Source organism: Opisthocomus hoazin, chromosome 6, assembly GCF_030867145.1.
Source record: "Opisthocomus hoazin isolate bOpiHoa1 chromosome 6, bOpiHoa1.hap1, whole genome shotgun sequence".
In the NCBI taxonomy this organism is placed as follows: domain Eukaryota; kingdom Metazoa; phylum Chordata; class Aves; order Opisthocomiformes; family Opisthocomidae; genus Opisthocomus; species Opisthocomus hoazin.
Window position 1 is genome coordinate 62,285,862 of NC_134419.1, and position 19,988 is coordinate 62,305,849.

The window sequence follows — 19,988 nt, forward strand, 5'->3', positions numbered from 1 at the left end:
TTGTCATAACGAATGCTCCTCTCTTCTCCTCCTTCTGTCTCTGAGGTTTTACTGCTGAGCAGATGTCATATGGTATGGAATATGCCTTTGGTCAGTTTGGGTCAACTGTCCTGGCTATGGCCCCTCCCAAGATTTTGCCTGCTCCCAGCCTCCTGATGAGGCAGCAATGTTGGAGAGACAGCCTTGATGCTGTGCAAGCAGTGCTCAGCAGTAGCCCAACACTGGTGTATTACTGACAGCTTTCTAGCTACTGACACGAAGCACAGCACTATGAGTGCTGCTACAGGGAAAATTAACTCTATCTCAGCCAGACCCAATACGTACTCACATGTGAACTTTGACAATTAAAGCAATATATTCAGACAGACTCTCTATGATGATTTGTTGACTGTTGCAGTTGGAATTAGACTGGTATCTAAGCACCAAACATCTGGACAATGTACTTGTCTTATTTATGTAGCTAATTCTGCCTCATAGACTCATATTAACTGATATCTCTGATTGTAGGATTTGTGCACTGGGCATACATGCACAGCAGGGATGCTCTCCCAGTCTTTTCTCTCTTTCTTGCTGTTTTTGTTGTAAACACACAGGTCAACTTTTCTCCTACATTTTCTTGCCTTATGCTTCCTCCTCGTCTCTTGCTGTCTGCTGTACCTGACCTGGTTGTGGCTGAAGGGAGTTACTGATCTCAGAGTTAACAGATCAGAGTATTAGTTTGCAGTTCTGGTCTGTAGATTCTGTTGACCATTTTGTGTGCCCATGTAGTAATGGGAAGTGGAGTTGATTAAAATCTATTGTGCTCTTTCTAGACTCTAATTTTTCTGTTCTTTGAAGTTCTTACCTTTATTAAACATGAGTTTTGACTATAAATGTGGAGTATGTCCTTAGAGTAAATTATTGAAAGCTTGATGTTGATGTAAAGATTGCACAAATTAACAGGAGGATAACTTAATGGCAAAAGTTTGGTATCTTTTGCTTATGGGCTTACGCAGAGAGAGTTGTAGTTCTCTTCCTCTCTAGTGCTGTTGCTCTGCTGCAGCAACAGCTCAGCTGTTTGTGAAGCAGAAACTGAACAGTCACAATTTACAAATCAAGTTTGTAAATTAGTGATTATTTATTTTATTTAATATACTAGGCTATGATTTGTGGCACACAATGCCACAAATAATTTTGCACAGTGATTCCTATGACGGGAGTGTGTATGTGGGACTAAAACCTACTTCAAATGTGCCAAAGAAAAATATTTTTCTTCTTCTGAATTAGAGCCTGGGCTTACTTGCATTGCTTTGAAATAACCGGTTCAAATTAAAAAGATTAATTTGGAAAACTAAAACATCCACGGTTCTTTAGGAATGTGCAGACTGAGAGTGGAAGAACTTATTGTCTCTGATGAGCTGGGACAGTATTGATCCAGCTTACCTATTATGTGTGAGAATTATTTTCAAAATTACTATCTGGAGGAAACCAGATTTATTAATTGATATTTTTCTTCTTAATTTGTGAATTCATAAACATCAAGTATTGCTAACTTTTTCTGTTACAGGGAACAAACTCACTCTGGAAACTAGACCAACCAAAGAGGGAATAGATGTAAGACAAGAGCTATTGAAGTTCCATTCTACTTACTATTCATCAAATTTAATGGCTATTTGTGTCTTAGGAAGAGGTGAGTTTTGTTCTGTTGGTTGAGTAAGACTTCATGTTTGAAGAAAATAAAGTATATACAAGTGTCTGAAAATCTACAAAAGGGAAAAAAGTAAAACTTGTACAGGCTGACCAAAGATAATTTTATGTTTAGTGAAGTCTTCAAAGCAACATGCAGTTTATAAATTTATGCGTTTAGAAGGTTACAATAGAAAAAATAAGCTGAAAATTTTAAGTCTGTTATCAAGTCAGCAGTTGCTGTCATTGTGTGTTTGTCTTCAGAAGACTGACACCTGTCTGGTTTCAGATATTGGGAGGGCTTTTGATACTGTTTTAATATTTTAGACTTATACTTCCACTGCAAAAATTTCTGTATTATCAAAGGATAAACCTAACCCAACATCTATATAAAAAGCCTTAACTTCAGTTTACTTCTGAAGTAACAGAGGTTCTAACTGCTTAAAATCTTCCACAGTTGAGACGACATTTTACCTAGGTGTACCAAAAGCTTAATAACAAGTGTCTTTAAAACTGTTTGCTTTTTGGAAATATGCTGGCAAACTGGCATTTGTATGGTGTTTTACAATAATGCTCAGATGGTGCATATAAATGGAATAAAATTCATTAACAAAGCGAAATCTTCATTGACAACTGTTTACAGGATGCTGTGTATGAAGCTGATTAACAAAATGTACCTGTTTAATTTCAGTGGTAGCATATACATGAATCATTTTTTGTTGTAGATTTTTAAGGTGAGCAAACACTGTGAGGATTATACTTTTTAGCTGAATCCAGGTTTGGTGCATATACTTGCTGCTGAATCAGTTCCAGATGCTCTTAATTCCTTTCAATTAAATTTACTATTATATCTCACCTGCTGTAACATCACATGCTGATTAGAATGTGGTAAAAGGTTTTTTTCACTGTTGCAAGCTGAACAGTAAAATGTATTGAATTTGTTTTGTTTTGTTTTGTTTTAAAGGTGAGGTATCAGTTGTGTTACTGGTAGGTAGATAGGTAGGTAATACCACTAGGGCTGAACGCATGTCATGTGAAAATGCCTTGCTTATACTCCTGATAGCAGTGGAAACTTTCTTCAAATAAACACTGTAACATCAATGAAGATAGCTTGTAAATATTTGTCAATAGTGTGAATTGATTTTTAATGCTGTTTCAAAGAGCTGCTTCGCCCTTCTCAGTTATTTCTTCTATTTTACCTGAGCAAAATTTAAAAAAACCTTTTATTTTCAAAAAAAAAACCTATTTATTAGTCCAGGGTGAATAGATATTGATCAGAGTTTGAAATAATTGAATTAAAATTCTCTTCCTTCTTTGGTTTTCAAGGTTTCCAGGCATCTTTTTTGCTTTAACTATTTCTTCACTGGACAGGCGATGTTCCGGGACAGACAAGATCTGCATTTCAAATATCAATAGAATGTAGAAAATAGTCTTAAAATCTCTTGCATTTCAAACATTTCTACAACTTGCCATCCGTATTTTTGTACTACAAAACACAGAAATTATTCCTGTTAAAATCCTGAATTTATACGGGTTTTCCACAATCAAATTCTTTCAGTGTGAGATGCCCTTGTAAAAAGTTCAGTACCTATAAAAATTAGGAGCCTTTGAAACATCTGTCTTTGGGATTTTTCCTTTCAGTCATATAAAATAAATAAATACATTTTTGAAAGGAAACTCTCAGGCTCTTTGTTAGTCTGCTTGTATACAAAATGCTGTACAACTCCCCTTGTTTGACATATTTAATTAGTAGTTGTCACTGTAATAGTGAGGTGCTGTTTGGACAAAATTTGCATCTTATTTTCCCTGAAAAAACACATACCTTTTCTCACTCTGTTATTTGTTCAAGCAGGAGAATTATGCAATTGCTTTCCAGAAGCCTTTACATTAATGACTGATACGGCTGTTTGAGGGCTTGCCTCTAGCATCAAATTTGGAATTTTACAAAGTTCCACGTTCTTCCCGATTTGTTTGTTGGTTTTTTTTGTTTGTTTGGTTTGGTTTTTTAATTTTATTTTCAACGATCTCCACCCAGAAAAAGCAAACTGCAGAAAACAAACCTTGTTAGCATTATTCCACAAATTCTTTGCTGAAATACCTTGTTATCAATGTAGCAGTACTGCTAATTAGTACATAAATAATTAGTTAAAAATTCTGTAACAGAAAAATATGTTGAATTGCACACTGCAAGCCCTCCATGATTTCTCTACTCTTGTGCATTCTGAAGTAAAGGAATGTTTAAAGCTGCGTGCAGCCTCGTAATTCTCTGATTTTCCTACCACTTTATATATGTAATGTAAAACAAATAAAAATATATGCCAGTAAAAAGTGTGGGGGGGAATCAGAATATAATTTCTTTAGTAAATAGTGATAAATACTCAAAAGTTTGCAAAAATTAAGTAACAAATTTTTTATCTAATCAAAAGCAAAATTCACTGGGTAGTCCTAGAACAGCTTTAGTACAGCAGTTCGTGTATAGACTTTTAAGTCAAAACTTTTTCAGTAAGAATCACCCTGGCAACTGGAAATCTGTCTTAAAGAAAACCCTCACTGTAGTGAGGGTTTTTGCCAGAAAAAAATTGCCAGAATCTTCAGGTAATGATTATGCTTTTTCTAATGTTTCTTTTTTCTAGAATCCTTGGATGAGCTGACTTGCTTAGTGGTAAAGTTATTTTCAGAAGTAGAGAATAAAAATGTCCCTATACCAGAGTTTCCCGAACATCCTTTCCAAGAAGAACATCTCCGGGTATGTATGGAGAGACACATCTTCCATCGGGATCATATACCTTAAATGATATTTTTTAGGTTTCAGTGATATATTGTGCAATTCACTACTCTTGTGTCAGTGTCCCTGTGAAGTTCCACATTTCTTTCTTAATTTTCCATCCACCTTTCCATGTTGAGTATAGTTTTTTATAGTTTATAGTAAAGGTTGTGCGTTTGGTTGCAGCTGTAAGCAACTGAGAGATGATTAATTCTCCTTCTGTTTGCATTGTGAATGGCTGAAGTGTTGCCCTAAGTTTTACATAACTTTACTTTCAAGATTTTGTTGATGTGTTTGTGGTAGAATGTGTGTTTGTGAAGGGAATGTGATATGTGCTCCTGAGATGAGTAAAATAATGAGAGTTACCTTTTGTTTATGGGTCTCCTTGTGTATTTTCCCCCTCAGCAACTTTACAAAGTGGTACCTATTAAGGATATTAGAAATCTTTATGTCACATTTCCTATACCAGACCTTCAGAAGTACTATAAGTCAAACCCTGGTCATTACCTTGGTCATCTGATTGGGCATGAAGGCCCAGGGAGTCTTTTATCAGAACTTAAAGCTAAAGGTAAGTCCTTTGAAGGTAAAGAATTAAAAAGTGATTTATTACACTTTTTTTTAAAGCTTAGCTATGTTTCACTTAAAATTGACCTCTGTATGATACATTTAAAGCCCCCAGCTGTTTCAGTAATTAGAGTTGTAAGTCATTTTGTGCTTTATTTTTGTTTCTGTGGTGGGTAAAAATCAATAAATAACAGACGCTTTGACAATTGAAGCTATTATTTCTTGCACTCCCCTTTGCCCATGTTTGAAGAGTTCTATGAACTTTGGCGTAATGATCTTGTCTCTGTTCTATCACTGACTTAGAGACTACTGTCAGGTCCCTTAACGTCTGGAAGACTACAGGAGTGTATCTTTCACTATTTTTCTTAATATTACCGTGTTTCAAACAGAAATAAATGACCCAGTAATCAAAGAATCTTGAGTTTGTTGTATCACTCAAAGCACAAAATAAGATAGGTCTGACTTACGTTTAACTTACACTGTTGTTATAGGCATTAAGGAAGAGAAGAAGAATGTGTAAAGTAGTCAAAATGTAAAAAAAAAAACCAAAAAACCAAAAAAATGTAATGTTGCTGAAGCATACAAAAGTAGCATAAATTGTTACAAATCTGTTTAATATATTATCTTTTTGATTTCATAGGATGGGTAAATACTCTTGTTGGAGGACAGAAGGAAGGTGCTAGAGGTTTCATGTTTTTCATTATTAATGTGGACTTGACAGAGGAAGGACTTTGTAAGTGAAGCACTATGTCTGCATTCCATGTAATTCCTGCTCTGATGGGTTTATGTTTGTATCCAGAGAGACTAGCTATGTTTATACCTTGAAAGCCAGTTTCTTTTAATTAGCTGGTTATTCTTCTGTGTTCAGATACTCTCAGTATGCTAACACACTTCATCTAACATAAGAAACCAACTTATTTGAGGTTATGTTAAAGTATTTCATGGAATATTTTAAAAGTAAATTTCTTTAAAATAAAAGGTTTTAATACCTCTGTGTGCTGCTTATTCATACCATTTAGACCTGAGTTAAAATATATTATAAATCAGTATTTAACACAAGACATGTTCAATGCAGTTCTCGGAATTAGATGAGGACCTAAACACATATCTTAAATTCATGTCTGAGGAAAAACATGTTTAACTTTGCCAGTGGGATTGCATATGTACTTAAATATCTTCATGTATCAGGGTGTAATTAAAAATAAAACCTTACGTACTGGTGTTCATCAGAATTTTTTTCTTTGTGCAGAACTGAGTGAATTACTAAGCAAGTTTTTTTTTTTTTTTCCAGTGCATGTTGAAGATATTATTTTGCACATGTTTCAATATATTCAAAAACTACGCACAGAAGGACCTCAAGAATGGGTTTTCCAAGAGTGCAAGGTACAGTGATTGGTACTTGAAATATACAGTGGTTGTATTTTTACAAATTTTTGGATTAGAAATAGAAACAGATTCCTTGGCTGTGGAAATAGCCTTTAATAATCACATGGTAATCAAGTTTGTTAATTCCAAAGCTGTAACGTGACACAAATGACAAGTACATTCACAATACATTGTTTTAATGTAGATGTGAAATGCTCTTACAGAACTGTGAGGTGACATTTTATCACAGCATAATGGAGGTGGAGGAAGAAGTATCTTATTCTGTGTGCAAGCATTTTGTATAACCTTCCTTAGTCTTCACTGAAGGTGGAGGAGGGGAAGGATTTGCCTTGAGGGGTAACATTGAATTGTGTCGGATTGTATAGTTGAGAATGTAAAGGCTGGAGGACATTTAATGTGCTGTTTGTTCTCTCACCTTTTTGAGAGGTGAACTAAAATTTTATGGAGTACTTTGGCTGTACGCTTCAGTCTTTGCTGAACTGTTCATGCTTCTTGTAAGTCTTTATGGTTCACAGAATCACAGAATCGTAGGGGTTGGAAGGGACCTCTGTGGGTCATCTAGTCCACAGAGGTCCCTTCCAACCTCTGTTGGTTCTGTGTGCACAGAACAAAAAGTTAAAAGTATCCTATTAGAATTAAATAGTATTGCACTTCTCAGTGACAGTGTGAAATAAAAACTGTTTTATTTATCTATATGGTCTCATTGGTTCACTACAAATACTTGGGTAAGGGTTTCTTGTTCCATCTTAGCTTTATAGGAAGGATAGGCAGGGGAGATAAGGAGGGGGTGTCATCTATATCAGTGACTGGCTGGAGTGCATGGAACTCCACCTGGGGATGGATGAGGAGCAGATGAGGAGCTGATGGAGAGCTTATGGTTCAGGATTAAAGGCAGGGCAGGGACTGGTGGCATTATAGTGGGGGTCTGCTACAGGCCACCCGCCCAGGAAGACTGAGCGGACAAGGCCTTCTGTAGACAGATAGGAGCAACCTCACTTTCACAGGCCCTGGTCCTCATGGGGGACTTCAACCACCCTGATACCTGTTGGCAGGACAACACAGCAGGGCATAAGCAATCCATGAGGTTCCTGGACTGTGTTGATGACAACTTCCTTCTCCAGGTGATAGAGGACTGCCTGAGGAGAGGTGCTATGCTGGACCTTGTTCTCACCAACAAGGAGGGGCTGGTGGGGAATGTGAAGCTCAAGGGCAGCCTTGGCAGCAATCACCATAAAATGGTGGAGTTTGATATGGTTAGGGCAGCAAGGAGGGTGCACAGCAAGCTCACTACCCTGGACTTCAGGAGAGCAGACTTTGACCTCTTCAGGGACCTGCTCAGTAGAGTACCGTGGGATAAAGCCCTGGAGGAAAGAGGGGCCCAAGAAAGTTGGTTGATATTCAAGGATCATCTCCTCCAAGCTCAGGAGCGATGCATCCCAACAAAGAGGAAGCCAGGCAGAAATGACACGTGGCCTGCATGGGTGAACAAGGAGGTCCTGGCCAAACTCAAGCAGAAATAGGAAGCCTACAGAGGGCAGAAGCAATGACAGGTAGCCTGGGAGGTATACAGACAAATTGTCGGAGCAGCCAGGGGTCAGGTTAGGAAAGCTAAAGCCCTGATAGAATTAAATCTGGCCAGGGACATCAAGGGCAACAAGAAAAGCTTCTATAGGTATGTCAGTGATAAAAGGAGAACTAGGGAAAATGTGGACCCTACCTGGAAGGAAATGACCTGGACATTTCCAGGAAAATATTTCTGGAAATGTCCAGGACATGGAGAAGGCTGAGGTACTCAATGACTTTTTTTCCTCAGTCTTCACTGGCAAGTGCTCCAGCCACACTGCCCAAGCTGCAGAAGGCAAAGGAAGGGACTGGGAGAATGAAGAAGTGCCCACCGTAGGAGAAGATCAGGTTAGAGACCAGCAAAGGAACCTGAAGGTGCACAAGTCCATGGGACCTGATGAGGTGCATCCGCGGGTCCTGAGGGAACTGGTGGATGAAGTTGCTAAGCCACTATGCATCGTATTTGAGAAGTCATGACAGTCTGGTGAAGTTTCCACTGACTGGAAAAGGAGAAACATAACCCCCATTTTTAAAAAGGGTGAAAAGGAAGACCTGGGGAACTACAGGCCATTCAGTGTCACCTCTGTGCCCAGCAAGATCATGGAGCAGATCCTCCTGGAAACTAGGCTAAGGCACGTGGAAAATAAGGATGTGGTTGGTGACAGCCACCATGGCTTCACTAAGGGCAAATCATGCCTGACAAATCTGGTGGCCTTCTAGGTGGGCTTACTGCATTGATAGATAAGGGAAGAGCAACTGATGTCATCTGCCTGGACTTGAGCAAAGCATGTGCTGCTGTCCTGGATGACATCCTTGTCTCTAAATTGGAGACATGGATTTGATGGATGGACCACTCGGTCGATAAGGAATTGGCTGGATGGTTGCACTCAAAGAGTTGGGGTCAATGGTTTGATGTCAAAGCGGAGACCAGTGATGAGTGGCATTCCTCAGGGGTCAGTACTGGGACCGGTGCTGTTTAACATTGTTGTCAGCGACATGGACAGTGGAACTGAGTGTGCCCTCAGCAAGTTTGCCGATGGCACCAAGCTGTATGGTGTGGTGGACACACTGGAGGGAAGGGATGCCATCCACAGGGACCCTGGCAGGCTTGAGAGGTGGGCCTGTGCGATGCACATGAAGTTCAGCAAGGCCAAGTGCAAGGTCCTGCACCTGGGGCGGGGCAATGCCAAGCACAAATATAAGCTGGGCGGATGATGAATTGAGAGCAGCTTTGAGGAGAAGGACTTGGGGGTGCTGGTTGACTGGAAGCTCAACATGTCTTGGTAGTGTGTGCTCGCAGCCCAGAAGCCCAGCTGTATCCTGAGCTGCATCAAAAGCAGGGTGGCCAGCAGGTCGAGGGAGGGGATTCTGCCCCTCTGCTTCGCTCTGGTGAGAGCCCACCTGGAGTCCTGCGTCCAGCTCTTATCCCTGTGTCTTTCCCTTGCTCCTCTTCTATCAGCCCCAGCACTCCTGAGGCAGTGAGGTGAGTCAGAAGAGCTGGCAAACTAGATTGAAAAAAATCTTCTTTTGAGTTTATTTTCAGCTGGATTGTTGGATTAGCCAGGCTCTGCATGGTTGCGCAGAAGGATCGACTGTCCTTTTCATTTGCTTTATATTCTTAGATCTTTTTAATTCACCCTTGCCATTGTATTCTTAGAATGATGCTGTTCTGTTTCTGTGGCTAAGAGCATAAAGAAGCACACTTTTTCTGTCTCTAAACTTATCTTTTGGCTGGCTGAACAAAAGGAACAAAAAAGAAAGAGGGAAAGGCTTCAGTTCATTAACATACAACGAATGTTGCACTGGAACACTATGCAGTGGTTGTGTCAAAGTTGGTGCGTTTTCAAATTAGCAGGAAATTTAAAGATACGATGGGACAGGTCTCAGCGTGAACAGGACTTAGAGACTTGTGTAACACTTCACATTGTGAGGCTATGAAATTTCTTGTGAGTTTTGTGCAACTTGAATATTACTGAAAATGTTTGTGTTAGGTGTCTAACTCCTATAACATGGATACAACAAAACTCCTTCCTTATGTAATAAAAAGGAATTAAGTAGGTAATAAATATTCTTAAAAGAATCTTTAGTATATGCTTTTCAACCCTTCCAACATTGTTTCCTAGGATCTAAATGCGGTGGCATTCAGATTTAAAGATAAAGAACGACCACGAGGTTATACATCAAAGCTTGGAGGAATGTTGCATGTGAGTGGAGGATGGGGTGTGGTGTTGGTTTTGGTTTTTTGGGGTTCTTTTTTTGGTGTCGTTTGTTTGGTTTTACAATATAGTAACCATTTAGCATGTTTGATTATACTTTTAATAAATACAGGTATTTGCAAAGGTCCTTTGCACTTCTTGAGCTTAGGAAGGTAATACCATGCTACATAGATCTTAGTTTTGGCAGTCAGTAAGTCACATTCCCTTCACTTTCTACCATTTTATGCTTCTATACTTGATGGAACTGATTTTACAGGAACTGGAGTTGCCATATGATCTGTTTCAGTGTTTGTTAAACCGTATGTGCCTTGTCATTCTTTGTCTACCTCATGGCTAAGTGTTCTCTAGGGAAATATTGGAGAAATAGTATTTTATCATGAACACAAGCACTATGTTTCTAAATGTTTCTGTTGTTAACAATGTTGAAATAGTGCAGTAAGCAGAAATGTTCCTATTAAGATAACCAATTAGAAATGTTTGACTCTACTAATGTGATTACGTATTGGCACTGAAGGAATCATCACGTATCTTAGTCTTTAAACTTCTTGCAAAATTCAGTTCCCTCACTTTGCAGTAAAGGAAGATGTCGGTGGGTTTTTTTTTGTCTAGTGGAGCTCATGCACCTTTTATACATTGTAGCCATTTGCCATTGCACATCTGGTGTCTACATCTACTCAGGCATTTTTGGTTTCTTTGCAGGGATTCCTGTTAGTGCTCACACACCTTTAATTTGTAAAGTCCAGAATAACAACCTTTAATTTCAGAATTGTCTTTCTGTTTACTAAAAAGCCTTAGACTTACCTGAAAACATTTAAATGGATATTTAAAGGCGCTCCTATTTGGGATGCTGTCTCTTGCTTTTGTTCTGTCAAATGCATGAAATCTCTGTAACAAATAGACTTCTGACTTCTGAAACAGTCTTTCAGTGGTCTGTGTGTGTTGGATGATTCCCAATTACAATTTCTGTCTCCAAAATCAGACCAGGAAGTTGCCAGCAGTGTTATGAAGAGTAGGGTATTGATTCAGGACTTTTTTTTTCAATGCTTTTCTTCTGCTGTGCTTTGCAGTATGAATGGTAATTCTCATTCCGCTGTTAGTCGCTTAAACACTTAATAGAAAAGTGACTTTTCTAGTTCTCTGTATTGCCTGAGTCATACTAAGTTTATGCTTTGAATTAACCAAGCAAGAACTGTTGTTTGGTGATTTCATGCACTTATGAATACTATTTGTTTTTCATAACTTTGAGAAGAACCTGTGTATAAATTAGCATGAGTAAATTTAATTTCATAAGTTGTTGCAAGTTTACCAAAAGGATTTAAGAAGGCTTTTTATTCAACAAAATAGTTCATCTTTAAAGCACATTTGTGATGGTCTAAGGAGTCACTACTAAGGTCTTTCTGTCAAATTATATTTCATATTTGTCAGGTGTAGGCTTGACGTTTTCCAGGTAGTTGTTCCCTGGTTTGCAGTGCCTTTTTTCTTTTTTTTTTTTTGCCTCCTTAATTTTGTAATTTTAAAAAAATCATTGTAATCTGATTGTTGTATGTAGATTGTTTTAGTCTGGTTTATTTTAGTTACATTATGCTCTGACCTTGCTGAAAAGCAATTACAGAATCACAAAATGGTTGAGGTTGGACTGGACCTCTGGAGGTGACCTTGTCTAACCCTCCTGCTCAAGCAATACAAAAATGAGAAAGTAACCAAATAAATGTTATGCTCAGTTCCTGTTGGTGGGCAGACTGTGGCCTGTGTTTGTAAAGGAAATAGTGTAGACTTCTGGTCACTAAATCTGAATTGCTTTGGTAATTTCAGATTAGAAGTGCATAGGTTACTTAAAATCTCCCCTTCAGGTTGCTTAGTCTGCTTAGCCATTTATGCAGAATGTAGTTAAATGGGCATTCTACTGTGAATCTTTTGGACAAGACCTTTCAAATTCTGTATCTTTAGCATTCACGTTTGAATTTTTTGTGACACAGGTTTGATTCATTGTCCTTGGTCTCCACCTATGCCCACACTACACCCCCCATGCTTTCTCTTTTCCAGAATCCTTTGTGTGAGCTACTCTGTGTTCTGGAATTTGTTCCACTGTAGTTTTTTTGAGTAATGTATGTAGTTCAGAAAGCCATTTCATAATCATTCTGGCCATAAAATGTACACCTGTATGGCAAACTGCAAGTACTCGGTGCTTAGGTCACCTGGTATTTTTCCCTTGGTAAACAGATGTTTATCAACAAAGTTTTCCTGTCCACTACATTAATCATTTTCAGAAGAATTTTGGCTGTTTTTTCTTCTTAAATTGCAATGTACCTTTAGAGATCTTCAGTTTGATCCTAAATAAAAAATTGTGTAAATTTGTATTATACTTTTAGGTAATTGAAATATACTTTCTTTTATATTACTGTTAATAAAAATTTGATTTGTAGAGAATCCTAAAAAACTTACTGTTTTTTGTTTTGGGGGGTTTGTTGGTGGCTTTTTTTTGGGGGGGGGCGGGGGGGAAGTTGCTTCTGCTTTTTTTTTGTTTTTTCCCAAATGCACTCTAATGAGTACTTGGTGTTCTTTTATCTTTAAAAATATCCTCCAGGGGTCAGCATTTACCACGTTATTTTTGCTTTAGTTAGTTGAAAACAGTATTTAAAGGTGGATGACTTTTTATATTGAGATAAAATCTTTCAAGAGAATAACAATGGTAATACGCAGTATATAATATTGTCTAATATAGGAGAAACATGGTTGCAAAGTTAGAGTACTATTCCATCCTGTTTAGTTTGAAGAGAAAAATTTTAAGACATCTATGCACTTCTAATTTGAAATTGCCAAGGTAATGCAGATTTAGTGACCAGAAGTATATGATTTTATTTCCTTTACAAAACAGTAGTTTTTTTCATGCTTAGTTTTTGTTTACTTCATCTACATGTTTCTGGGCTTTGTTTTTTAGTATTATCCTATAGAAGAAGTATTGGCAGCTGAATATTTGCTGGAAGAATTCAGGCCTGATTTAATAGAGATGGTACTGGATAAATTGAGACCAGAAAATGTTCGGTAAGTTAAACTGCAGTAACTTGTATTTTAACCCAAACATTATAAGAAAGCAGATGAACTAATGGAAACACAAATTTTTAGGTCTCTCTTACAGCTCCAAAGTAAATGTCACTGAAAAAGAGCTAGTTGTTCTGTGTGTTAATGTCTCTGCTCCCCATTCAAAATAAGCACTCATCAGTGCATGCAACTCTTCCTGTGCAGACAGAAACGTCCTTTCAGTCCTTTCTGTGCAGAATGTCTTCCTCAGATGGAGATAGTTTTTAGGAGGATACTTATTTGGAATAGCTCAGCTGTTACTGAGAAAAAGTCTAGTAAAATTATCCTGCCTCACTGAATTCTTGCGACATTTTATATGGAATGCTCTAATACTTGTGATTTGGAGCTAGGTCTGGAAATCTGTTAAGAGGATGGCTTTTATCTTCTGTGTATATTTTATTTTTCCTATGGAGAGCCTTGAAACTTCATGCAGATTAGCAGACCCTCTGAAAAATACCAGTTTATGTGGGTAGAAATAGGTGTGTCTTCAGCTGTTAGAATCTCTCAGACTTCCAGAGCATCTCTGTGATAGGAGTGTGACTGTACTGCACATGTGCTTTCTTTGCAGAGTGTGCTGCAGTACAAATTTCAGGGCTCAGTCATTGGTCAGACTAGGTGTTGAAAGAAAAAGGGGAAGGTTTTTACTCCTGTGCTTTTGAGGGTCTTCTGTTGTCACGAAAGCAGGGTGGAAGAGGGAGGCCAAAAGAAAAAATGCACCTAATGTCTGTTTGAATACCTGAAGAACAGTAGTGTGACCAGGAGGCAATATGAGGGCAATAATGCTTTCCTGAGATGATGATTTACAAGTGAAGGAATCTGGAAGCTGCAGAGAAGAAAATGAGGGCAGGTGAAAAAAGGTCTATTAATAGAGGAGGAAGAAGGGCTGGGCAAATCATAAACAAAGGGAGGAAGAGTCTGGGACAAGAGCTGGCAAAGGACATCATGGGGATAATTTAAGGGGGGATATTGGTAGCTGTGGGAACTGGTATCTCGGTCAAGGATGGATAGAGGTTGGCTAGTGTAACTGCTGGGTGTGGTTAAGTGCAGACTGGAGAAAAAAATGAGAGGGGCATAGGAATTGGGTCTAGTAGGCAGAGTGGAGGTAAGAGAGCAAGTCTAGAAGAAAAGATTATGTCAGGCTTAGCAAGGATATTCAACTGAGAGTCCTGAATCATGGAGACAGGACAAATAGAGGCAAAGAGAAGAGGTCTGAGATAAGGAGCCAGAGGTAGGACAGCAGCAGAACTGATGGGACCAATCTTGGAGGAACTAAGCGGAAAAGCCTGTGCATACTAAGTGCAATATAGTCTACAACGGGCAAAGATGCTAAAGTTTACGAAGTCTTGCTTTGCTGCCCCCCCTGCAGATGTATGATTTTTCCACTTTTTTTACCCCGGTACAACTATTGTTTCAGTTCTTACAGAATAGAAGTGTTCAGGAATTACCTGATAAAATGCCAGTACTGTGTATTGCTCTACCTGACCTGACAATGTAGTTTGAAGGTGTGTAATGAAAATAACAGGAATCTGCAGAAAGAGACAAGTAGAGATTCAAGGTTAAGACCATTTAATGCTGCCCAGGAGAACTGAACTTCTTTGCTTTGTCACAAGCTTCCTAAATGATACGAGACAAGCTCCTAAAACAAACTTTTCACAGCAAGCCAGTAGTTACTCATTCCTTTTTGTTTTCTGGAGTATGCCTAAGATCTTAAGATTTAGCTAGAGGAATTGTTGAGCACATGAATCCACAAACAACTCAACAGAAGCTTTGCTTTTAATCTGTGAGGTCCAATGCAAAGTGAAGAATTTTTTTAATTTTTTTTTTTCTTAAATCTTAAAATGAGCATCTAAAATGAATGGGCACTGTATAACTTTGTGGATCTTTGTATGCCTCAGCATCCTGTTGTTGAAAATAAAGTCTCTTGGGATATTTCAAAATATGAAATTAGTTGCTATAACACCGAGTGCTGTGGAAGAGACATTTTAGTAATTCTTTTTATTTAGAGAAAGGTGGATATTGGAAACAGAATAAGTCAGGTCATGCATTGAGCAAAACATATAAAATATTGAATAACTGTTTCTTAAGTGTTCTGTGCGCTGAACAGGGCAGAGGTTCAGTAGGACAATATGTAAATCTGTGTATGTATTTTTATGTATGTACAATGTGATGCAATCTTAATTACTAGAAGGGTGCGTGAGCATCAGTTACATTAGCACTTTGGAGCCTGATTTTTTTTTTTAATTAGATTCTTTTAAAATTTCTTTTGTGTATATTCTAATAAATTGTAATGTTAAATTAATGGTGTAGAGATATTATTAAAATGTATGAAAACACAGTAATAAGCTCTTGCTTGTGATTCTCTGTATCAGTCTTACTGCATTTGAACACCTGTTTGAACACCTGTTTGTCAGTGTTTTGGAATCCAGGTGTATGATACAAAAAGTAGTGATTGTGGAGGGTCTGTTTCTGAGTATGTTCCACACTGAATTTTTCAGACAGTGTTGGATATGGAAAGATAGCGAGGCATGTATTCGTATATTTCTAGAGTATATGTATTTCAGCCTTCTGAAATTACTGTGAGTTACTTAAAAATTTGCGCATGAAACTTCACTATGTTTGTATTACAAAATCTGTCTTGTGTATCCCTTTAGTTTAAGATGCATGTTGCATTATTTACATAAGATTCAAATAATTATTGGGTAAAGTAGGATAAAATTGGATTATGAACTGCATTGGCGAATGTCATGGGATTTTGGTGTTCATAGGGGTATACAAGTAATAATAAAATAAGTGGAGCTGCCTAAGTCGGTGACAGTAGTTGCCATAGTAATTAATACCCTTTAAAGAAGGGCCTATGTCTTTGTGTGTGGGTGTACATCTATGTGTAATGTGTGTGGGATACTGCAACTGAAGCTTGAATGTTTCAAGAGATCATATTTTGAACGAACAATACTTTAAAGAAAATTGCCAGGTTCTCTTTCCTATTGTATTAAACACGTTTATTTTGAGTGTATTTTCATGTTGATCTACCACCCAGCTTCTTGGAAATTTGATACAGGACCTTACCTTTGACATAAACACTGTTTTTAATAATTAAAAGAGACAATATATAATTACTTCTCTGAAAAAAGCTTAACCAAATTCCACATGAATTTGAACTTTTAACTGGTTTTAGAATTGCTTACAAGCAATAGGTAAACCTTTTTTAATACTGGTTTGGTAAACAAGCTACAGGTGCTTGATCAGATCTCATGTTTATTGTAGCTTCACAGGGCTTTAAAATCTGGGTCTTAACATTGCAGGAAAACAGTTAATATTATCTTTGGGAAGGATACCTTTCGTAATGTAAATGGGGTATTTGTTATTAGCTGGAAAACTTCCAAAGCATCTGCTTGCTTAAATTTTCAAAAATTGCTGGAGTAAATTAATACATGTAAATACATTCGTAGACTCCCCAAGCTTACCAGATGCTGCTGGATGCCACAGACCACTCATCAGTTTTCTGTGTTACTTCTGTTGCTGGCTATGCCAGCCTTTCGACACTCCCTTCCAGTTGACAGTACTGCAGCATAAAATAGCCATAATTAACTTGTTCAACAGTTATTAGTGTGAGAAAGGAAAGTGTAGAGAATACAGGTAGAGGAGAAAATTCAAGTCTATAGAATGTGGTCAGAAGCACAGGAATAGTCGTGAGAATTTTTAGAAGAATTCAGAGTGTTACATGGTGTGCTTTTTTCAAATATGTAGTAAGCAGCCATTTCACAATGTTCTTTTAGTTAATATAAGCCCATATTTGCACTTGCGTTTGCAATTCTGCATTCCTCTGTCCTCCATTAAAAAAAGGGGGGGGGGGGGAGAAAAGAGCAAGATGAGCAAGAATTTTGTTAGGGAAAGAGGAAAAAGTAATTCTAAACAGATACAGAATTTAGCCATAACTTATTTGAAACACAAGCAAACACAGAAAAGAATTGTTTACCGTTAGGTATATCTTTTATTTGTAGTAATTTTTTAGGGTTACATGAGTCTTCTCACATTTGACAAAGTGACTTGCTGGAGATAGGAATATTATCCACACTTGGTTATTATGGATTAATTTTAAATAAAAAGAGGATTTTTGTTTTGAAGATGGAACACATCTAGAGCAAATGCCAACTGACGATGCTCAGCTTTAGTATTTGAGGCAACTGGTAAGCATTGATCCTTCAGATAATAGAGGTAGTTGTTTCATCTCAGCTTTTCAAATTCAGCCTGTTTTGAATGCTGTGTATGTGACTTACCAAGTAGCAAAGCATAGTACATTTAGACTGGAGAGGCACAGCGATGGGGGTGTTTTGGAAGCTAAATTTGATGGAATAGGTATGCTTTTCTGTACAGGAGTGTCTCAGAGTTTTCATAATGTAAGAGTGATGGTGGCATGGTGACTGAATCAAGAAAGCTTGTGATCAGAGAGGGGTGATCATCTAGTGACTTCTGTGTATGTGGATCTCCATGTAATCTTGGGCTTTACATGTCTTAGGTCTCACCCTGCCTTCTTCTAGCGTGTTGTTTCTGTGCTTTCTTTTTGGATGCTGGAAGAAATATGTTGTGTTTAATCTTCCCTCAGGACTAGTCACATTGTCTCTTTACCTTACCTGGCTTAAGAAATAGATGTTTATATATTTTTAAGCACTTGAATTAGAAAGCTAAATATTGGGAGATAAAAGGACTTTCAAAACTGGAGTATACCTGGTTTTATGGCCTCTTCAGTTTATTGTTTAAAAAATTATGCATTCTTTTTGTTGCAGAGATTTTAGTAGGGCTTAAAGGTAGTGAAGGTAAGTAGGTTAGTTTTGTGAAGCTTAAATACCCACAGCTATGCCTACAGCTGTCCTGTTAAGGCTTAAATATAAATGCGTACAAACTAGAGAGTGACTGAAGACTGATGAAATGCAATTCTAACAGCGGAATTCCGCAAAGCGCTGCTGAATGGACCGAATGAGGCCTGCAGGAGGCCGATAATAACATAGCAGTGGGCATACTTTGAGTTTGAAGGGTATATGGTCAGAGCAATGATAAATGTATTGCTTATTATGTGTAGACTAAAACCGTGCAACTGTTTGCTGTTGCCATAACAACTATACATTCACATCTTGGAACTCTTTGTGTTCAGACTACTTGTCTTCTCCAAAACTATAACTTACAAAAAGAAACCCAAAACATCACACCAAATTTAAGATTCTTAAGTGTCGTGTGGCTTTCTCCTGCTTCTCTAAATGATATGTTTTTTCAGTGTGGACTGAAAAGTTATGGTTGTGCTTCTGTGTAGTTTCTATGCTAATACTGCAGGCTGATGTTTCTCAGATGTAAAAGTGTAAGTCCTTTCAATTTTAGTGAGAATTAAATCGTGGAATCATTAAGGTTTGAGAAGACCTCTAAAATCAAGTCCAGCCGCCAACCCAACACCACCATGCCAACTAAACCATGTCCTGAAGTGCCATATCTACAAGTTTTTTGAACACCTCCAGGGATGGTGACTCAATCACCTCTCTGGGCAGCCTATTCCAATGTCTGACCACTCTTTCCTAATATCTAATCTAAAATTTTTCCTAATATCTAATCTAAACCTCACCTGAAGCAATTTGAGGCCATTTCCCCTTGTCCTCTCGCTACTTACTGGAGAGAAGAGACCAACACCTGCCTCACTACAACCTGCTTTCAGGTAGTTGTGGAGAGCAATAAGGTTCCCCCTCAGCCTCCTTGTCTTCAGACTAAACAGCCCCAGCTCCCTCAGCTGCTCCTCATAAGACTTGTTCTCTAGACCCTTCACCAGCCTCGTTGCCCTGCTCTGGACGCGCTCCAGCAACTCCATGTCTTTCTTGTAGTGAGGGGCCCAAAACTGAACACATTACTTGAGGTGCGGCCTCACCAGTGCCGAGTACAGGGGCATGATCACCTCCCTCCTCCTGCTGGCCACATTATTCCTGATATAAGCCAGGATACTGTTGGCCTTCTTGGCCACCTGGGCACACTGCTGGCTCATGTTCAGCTGGCTGTCGACCAACACCCCAAGGTCCTTTTCTGCCAGACAGCTCTGCAGCCACTCCTCCCCAAGCCTGTAGTGTTGCATGGGGTTGTTGTGACCGAAGTGCAGGAGCTGGCATTTGGCCTTGTTGAACCTCATACAGTTGGCCTCAGCCCATTCGTCCAGCCTGTCCAGATCCCTCTGCAGAGCCTTCCTACTCTCAAGCAGATCGACACTTCTGCCCAACTTGGTGTCGTCTGCAAACTTAACTGAGGGAGCACTCAATCCCCTCATCCAGATCATTGATAAAGATGTTAAACAAGACCGGCCGAAAACTGAGCCCTGGGGGACACCACTTGTGATCAGCCACGAGCTGGATTTAACTCCATTCACCACCACTCTCTGCGCTTGGCCATTCAGCCAGTTCTTTATCCAGTGAAGAGTACACCCATTCAAACCATGGGCAGCTAGTTTCTCCAGGAGGATGCTGTGGGGAACGGCGTTAAAGGCTTTACGAAAGTCCAGGTAGACAACATCCACATGTTTTTATTCAGGGCCTCAGGTGTTTAAAGACCAGAGTTAATTAGACTTTGCTATTTCCATGTGATTGAAACAAAATATTAACTTGTGTTTAGTGCTGCATTCCTCTTAGACACGTTTTAAGCACTTGTCTTTTGAAATTTGAAATAGAATGAAATTCACTAGGAATTTTTTCATCTTTTACTTAAGTAAGATACTTCAAAGTATAGTA

The 19,988-nt window shown here is 38.5% G+C and overlaps 1 protein-coding gene across 3 annotated transcripts in view; it reads left to right on the forward strand.

Moving 5' to 3' along the window:
* The window catches only part of IDE (insulin degrading enzyme), a 76,015-nt gene that overhangs the window by 19,415 nt on the left and 36,612 nt on the right, over positions 1-19,988 (forward strand). For all 3 annotated transcript variants that reach the window (XM_075423473.1, XM_075423471.1, XM_075423472.1), the window contains exons 5-11: positions 1,547-1,669; positions 4,299-4,411; positions 4,835-4,997; positions 5,634-5,726; positions 6,285-6,376; positions 10,066-10,146; positions 13,097-13,200. In XM_075423473.1, the coding sequence (XP_075279588.1) occupies positions 1,547-1,669; positions 4,299-4,411; positions 4,835-4,997; positions 5,634-5,726; positions 6,285-6,376; positions 10,066-10,146; positions 13,097-13,200 (769 nt within the window). The remainder of the gene's footprint in view (positions 1-1,546; positions 1,670-4,298; positions 4,412-4,834; positions 4,998-5,633; positions 5,727-6,284; positions 6,377-10,065; positions 10,147-13,096; positions 13,201-19,988) is intronic.